Source organism: Fukomys damarensis, unplaced genomic scaffold (genome assembly GCF_012274545.1).
Source record: "Fukomys damarensis isolate Sample0158 unplaced genomic scaffold, DMR_v1.0_HiC HiC_scaffold_14, whole genome shotgun sequence".
In the NCBI taxonomy this organism is placed as follows: Eukaryota; Metazoa; Chordata; class Mammalia; order Rodentia; family Bathyergidae; genus Fukomys; species Fukomys damarensis.
This window is the reverse complement of record NW_022900926.1, coordinates 72414553-72421605: the sequence shown is the minus strand read 5'-3', so window position 1 is coordinate 72421605 and position 7053 is coordinate 72414553. Positions and strand designations below refer to the sequence as shown.

The window sequence follows — 7053 nt, the reverse complement described above, 5'->3', positions numbered from 1 at the left end:
CGGCAATGCTTTACCCCAACTGATACAATCAGCAACACATTAAGATCAAGCACAACTTGGACACTGACCACCTGTGGTAGTCACTAGTCTATCACCCTTAAATCATTTGAATTAAATTGAAATCAAGAAGCAGTCCAGAACATGTCTGCAGTGAACAAACTTTTCAATATAGTATATTTACCATTTAATGGCTCAGACAGAGCGAGGATGCAAGACCCCTGATCTCAGTTAGCTGATTGCTGAACCCCATGACGCTGACTGACCTCGGGCTGCAAGGCCCACATTGAGATCCCCATCCTTCTGAATGGTTGAACTCCGCAACGTTCTATTACAGGTTTCCCACGCCCTTTCTTTAAAGATGTTCCAAGTTGGGAACTCAGAAAAATACCCTTGATGACCACCTCTGTCTTTGCAGAGTGGGTCCAAAGACTTGTGCAGTCAGGAGGTCTGAGAGTGCGGCGGGGTGGGCCTTATGGGGGTTCAGGGGGGTCCGCACGGCCACCTTCCCGGCGCTTGAGCGATGGCTGCTGGGTCGGGAGCAGGCGTGGTTCTCCTTCCTGCGGTGGATCGGGGCCCGGCCTACCTCTCGGTGCTTGAGCAATGGCGGCTGGGTCAGGAGCAGGTGTGGTTCTCCTTCTTGTGGTGGATGGGGCCCGGCCTACCTTCCCGGCGATTGAGCGATGGCTGCTGGGTCGGGAGCAGGCGTGGTTCTCCTTCCTGTGGTGGATGGGGGCCTGGCCTACCTCCCGGCGCTTGAGCGATGGCTGCTGGGTCGGGAGCAGGCATTGTTCTCACTTAGTCCTTTTTATTTAGTTCTTTAGATAATTTGTGTTTTGTTTAAAGCTTTTGAAAGTTACATTAGAAATAACTATGTCCGATAGTGTAAAAAGTTCATGTCGTTTGGAAAAAAAACTGAAGCAATGCAGAAAAGTATAAGAAGAAATGAAAATTACCCAGTACTTTGCGGCTTTGAGATGATATGCTTTAAGGCTCATTTTAAAATATCCTAATGCATGTATAGTATATATGTAGAATTAAGTATTTTTTTAAAATCATGGATCCCTTCTTTCACCCATCTTCCTAAGGAAAACTTCTTATCAGTCTCAGATGACCAGAATTTGTCTGTGTGTATCCTTTTCTTCTTTCTCCATGTTCAGATACACCATTTGGACCTTTGCAGTACATATACCTGTACACTGGTACTTCTGTCCTTGATTTTGTTCAGTTTAATTGTATTGTGTGTATTTCCGATACCTTGTTTTTCTGTTTCTATTTGTATTACCTTCCAAGTCAACTTGTTCATTGTAACTCACTGTTTTTAATAGACTGTAGGTTATTCAACTAGTAGTAGATCTTATTTTGCTCTGGGATATCTGATCGTCTGCTGGAAATACATAGTGCATTTTAAAAATCGATGTCTAGAACTGCAATGTCTAAAATCATTAGTAGGAAAATCATATTTTGAGGTCAGATATATGAAATAAAAATATTGATTTTATGATAGCAAGAGATATCTTATGTAACAGACTGAATGAGAGGTGCCTCTAAGCCTATGCCAAAATTGAGTTTAAAACCTAAACTTACAATATTCAAATACTCATGAATGCCCAGCCTGAGAAATGAGCAAAGAATTGATCTTGGGCTATTAGCATTTCTGGGGTAGTTGGTAAGAAGAAAAAGCAAAGTCACCTAGATTAAGTAAAAGAATCAAGTACCTGTCCTTCTATTTTTGTATGACTTGTACCTTAGAGTAAGTTATTAGATCCTTTGAGTAAATCATTAGCTAATAAAAGAAAAATGAGGAAGTGATGACAGAATTAGACTAGGGAATGGCAACCTCTTTTTTGAAGAGGTTCAGCTAGTCAGTATTTTAGGTCTTACAGTTCATTAGTCTTTGTTACACCTACTACCCTCGTGAATGGGCATTTTTGTGTTCCTGTAACCCCTTGTTTAAAAGATTTGATGGTGTGCTTTAGTCTGCTGACCTCTGAGTTAGGTCATTTTTGTTGTAATAAAGTATTATTGATTTTATAATCAATTTATACATTTCAAGTCATTATATCTGTTATTTAAGTAGGTTGTACTTTTCACAACATATTCAAGACAGCTGTGTTTTATTTGAGAAAGTAGCCAGCTGCAAATTCACACATCTACTAAGTTTACTCCTCTTCTTGCATTTCTAGCCGGGTAAAAACATCGCTAGCTGTGGCCAGGGATTTAGCTCAGTGATGCCACCACCTGCCTCAAGAGTGCAAGGTCCTGAGTTTGATCCTCTGTACCAAAAAAAAAAAAAAAAAAAAAAAAATCCCCAGCTGGTTGTGGAAGCACATGCCTGAAATCTCAGCACTCTGGGAGGCTAAAGCAGTAGTATTACAAGATTGAATGTCAATTTAGTGACACGGTGTCTCAAAAATTAAAAAGGCTGAGGATGTAGCTCATTGTGAAGGCCCTTGGTTCAGTTCTCAGTACTGCCAAAAATGGACAAAACAACCAACATAACTACTATACATTTTGAAAGATTTCTTTGTTCCTTTGAAAGATAAATGTAGATTGATAGATTTTGTTTTTCTGCCGGTTACCCATAGGAAGTATTTGAAAAGGAGCAGTCCATCTGTGCCGCAGAGGAACAGCCTGCTGAAGATGGGGTAAAACTTGAGTTTTCTTAACCCATCTTTGCTGGTGAAACAAATGTTTTGTTTACTTCTCTGATTGACATATTATTATGGGAGAGTAACTCAGTTTATGAAACCATATAGTTATGCCATTCCCATCTAAAAATTACTGTGACTTCCACCCAATTACTGTGATTTGCTGAATGTGATGTGTGTTGTGATTTACAGCAAAGTGATGCTAACAAGAACAAGACAAAAGGAGGATGGCAGCAGAAGAGTAAAGGACCCAAGAAAACTGGTAAATCAAAAAAAAAGAAGCCTTTAAAAAAAAAAACTACACCTGTGACATTACCACAGTCAAAGCAGCAGAAACAGAAGCAGGCAAATGGAGTAGTTGGGAGTGTGAGTTTATTTTTTATCATGGTTATTGCTATTGAGGTATAATATACATATACCAAAATGTTCAGATCTTATGTGTACAGCTCCTGAAATGTGACGTGTATATGTACCTATTAAATCCAAATCAAGATTTTAAGCCCTACTAGCATCCTGGAAAGCTAATGTTTAGTCAGTAACCCCTCTGTTCACCTCCTCATCTCTCTGTCCTTCATTATTTGATTGTACCCACCATAGATTAGTTTTGCCTTTATCGTATAAGTGGAATTATTTTATGTCTGGTCGCTATCATGCACCATTTTGTCCATGACATTTGGAGGGAAAGGTGGTACTGGGGATTGAACCGAGGGCCTTTGCACTGAGCTACATTGCCAGCCTTTTTATTATTTTTAATTTTGAGACAAGTTCTTGCTAAGTTGTCCTTGCCAGATTTGAACTTTGAATCCTCCTGCCTCGGTCTCCAAGAGTACTGAGGTTATAGGCCTGTGCCACCATATGACATTCATCTTTTTGTATTGTCATGGCAGTAGTCCATTCTGTATTATGTGTGTAGTATTTCACTGAATGAATATATAGTGCCATAAATTATGCTGTTCTGTGAATATTGGACATTTGTGTTGTTTGCAATTTTTACCTTGTATGAATAAAGGTATTGTGCTTATTCTTGTACACGGCATTCATTTTCTGCCTAGCAGTGGATCCCTGAGTCAGTCATAAGATAGGTGTATTTAACTCATTAAAAGAACTTGTTTTCCAAAATTGTGCCATTTTACACTGTACAAGCATAGGATGTTTGGTTGTTCTACATAACTCACAAATACTTGGTTTTCCCAGTCTTTTATCTTTGCCATTGTGTTGATCTGTAGTGGTATCACTCTTTGTGGTTTTATTTATATTTACCTGATGACTTAATGATGTTAAGCACCTTTTCATATACTTACTATCCATTTGGTATCCTTTTTATCTATTATGTTGCTTTTCTATGGATTTGTTGGAGTTTTTTGCATATTCTGGATATGAGTCATTAGTGGTAGCTTTTGATGATAATCACAATTTTTATTGCAGTTCATTGTCATCAGTCCGTTGTTTGGTTAATGCTTTTGTATTCTCCTTAAGAGATCCTAGTCTACCCCAAGGAAATGGAAGTATTTTTCTGTTTCCTTTAGAAGCATTATTTGCTTGTTACATTTTAGTCATATGATCTATCTTGAATTAATTTTCATGAGTGGTGTGAGGTGAGCCACTAGTTCCAGCACTAAGATAATCCCACTTCACTGAACTGTAGTGGCACTTCATTGTACAACCACAGGTGATTGGCCATTTGTTTCTGTGTTGCTCTGTAGATGCTAGTCCATTCTAGTTGTTTGTTCTTGTGCCAATACTCTACTCTTACTTGTAACTTTAAATCAAGTCTTGAAATATGGTAGTATGATGTCTTCTCTTAGTAATTCAAAGTTGTCTTAGCTCTTTTAAGTCTTTTGCATTTCTAGATAAGTATTTAGAATAATTGACTATCAAAAAAGTGTGCTAAATATATATTGGTACTACATATATTCAGTACGGGGAAATTGACATGCTACTGTTACTCATCACTATGTGAATAAATCAGTGGTTTATTTGGATTAGTTTTGAGCTTCAAAGCTCAATATTTCTCAGAAGTGTATCATAATGGTCAATAGCAAGAAGTATGTTACATCTTTCATTTCATTTACTGCTTATGTATTTGGTGCTTTTTTTTGGTACTGGGGATCGAACTCAGGACCTTGGTCTGCGAAGCAGGCACGGCACCACTGAACTAAATCACTGGCCCTGGTGCTTTTTTGTTATTGTAATTTTTTTAAAAAAAGATTCTTCAGTGCTTTTGCTAGTACTTAGAAAAACAGTTTTTTATTTTTACTAAATTTGACTTTTATGGAGTCTTAATGAATTGATGATAATTCATTATACTACATATTATAATATTTTCTCCCCATGCAGTTACACTGTGAATTAAGACATTTTTCTTTTTAAGGCTTATACTCTTCCTTTCTGCCCTTTTGCCTTTCTCTGCTGGCTAGAACTTTTGAGTGTAATATTGATTAGAAATGATGACAATGGACATTCATGTCTTTTTTTCAATCTTAGGAAGAAAGCAAACAATGTTTCACTACTATGATTTTATAGCAAGTCTTCCATTTTATTCCCTATTTGAGAACTTTTAAAAATCACGAGTAGTGAATTTTATTAAATAACCTTTTCTGAATCTATTATTGTTTGATAATGTTCTGTTAATGTGGTAAAATATATTGATGAATTTAAAAATTTTAAACTATCCTTATTTGCCTGTGTCAAATCTCATTTGATCATACCATATGACCCCCCAAAGTTTATTGAATTTGATAACTTGCTGGATTCTTGCATCTGTTTTCATAAGAGAATATTAGTTTGTCATTCTTCTTTCATGTAGTTCTCTTAAGTTTTGTATCAGGTTTGTGCTAGCCTTAGTAAGTAAGCTATAGGAGGTGTTCTCTTTTCTGGAAGAGTTTATATAACGTTAAATTTCTTCCTTATTTGTAAAATTCTCTACAGTAGCCATTTGGGCTAGGAGATTTTAAAAGACCTTTTGTTTTGGAGTTTCATTAACATGTTCTGCTTTTTGATCAGTTTTAGCAAATTTTGTTTTTCAAGGAATTTCTCTGTTTCGTTATTATTGGTGTTTGGCATAGTTATAATATCCTTTTATTTTTAATTTCTGTCAGATCCATTTATATCTTTTTAATTTTTAATGTAGTGATTTTATTTTCTTTTTCTTGCATCCTTGCCTAGAGTTTTATCAGTCCTCCTGATCTTTTAAAAGAACAACTTTTGGTTTTGAGTTTCTCTTATATATCTGTTTTCTATTTTTGTGACTTTTGGTCAGTTACTTCTTTCTTTGTATTTAAATTGCTGTACTTTTTCTTGCTTCATGAAATGAACTAATAAGTATTTTGCCAGGGAATTGACTTTCTTTACTGCACTGTAACTGTCATTTACAGAAAATGATCTTAATCTCCCAAACTAGTACTTTCCTATACATTACCCATTTCCTCTCCTTAAGTGAAATGTATGTGTAATTGTGTTTTTGAGAGCTGGTACTATTGTGATAATGTACAAATAGAAATAAATTTTCATTTTATAGATTATGAAAAATGAACAAAATAACAAGCCCATCGATTAAAAACCTTCATTCTGACTCTTACATCTTCATACATAAATAAGAATACTTATGCTTTTCTAAAATTCTTTATGAATAGTAAAATTTTAAGCATGAGCCAGTTATATTGACAATATGTTAGCTTCAGAAGTTCAGAATGATAAATACATATTGTGATATTCAAAAATTTTATGGTTGCTTTTTTTCAGGAAGCTGCAGTAAAGGAGGACGAAGAAGAAGTTTCTGACAAAGGCAGCGATTCTGAAGAAGAAGAAACCAACAGAGATTCCCAGAGTGAAAAAGATGATGGTAGCGACAGAGAGTCTGATAGAGAACAAGATGAAAAACAGAACAAAGATGATGAAGCGGTAAGACTTAATAGGTTTAAATAATTGGAATGTACTGCTAATGGTTTAGGAGCTTTTGTTTGGTTTAAGATGAGTTTGCACTATGTTGCCAAGTCTTGAACTCCTAGACTCAAGTGATCTTCTTGCCTCCACCTGTTGAGCGCTGGGACTACAGGCACACATTACCACGCCTGGTGGCTTTGGTTTTGTTATTACCCCTTTCTTCAGTTACTTGCTTTTTCTTTTCTTAAATAATGCTGATATGTATATGCAAGCAACCATATTTATTTAACAACTCATTTTGTATTTTGTTACTTTGGTGTTTTTTTTTAGGCAGTCTTGCTACGTGATTCAGGTTGGCCCTGAATTCAATATATAGCTAGCCTCACCTCTAGAGTGCTGGAAGTACAGGTGTGCACTGCCATACCCTTTTTTGGGGGCAGGGAGAATGACAGACAGGATTTACAAAGAATTGTTTCAAATATGGATTTGAAACCCTGATTTTTTTTTTTTTTTTTTTTTTTTT

At 36.2% G+C, this 7053-nt stretch overlaps 1 protein-coding gene across 1 annotated transcript in view; it reads left to right on the top strand.

Moving 5' to 3' along the window:
- Window positions 1–7053, top strand: part of Sec63 (SEC63 homolog, protein translocation regulator) — a 52107-nt gene that overhangs the window by 33604 nt on the left and 11450 nt on the right. Inside the window, exons 14-16 of the mRNA XM_033763430.1 lie at window positions 2586–2645; window positions 2841–3014; window positions 6390–6548. Of these exons, the coding sequence (XP_033619321.1) occupies window positions 2586–2645; window positions 2841–3014; window positions 6390–6548 (393 nt within the window). The remainder of the gene's footprint in view (window positions 1–2585; window positions 2646–2840; window positions 3015–6389; window positions 6549–7053) is intronic.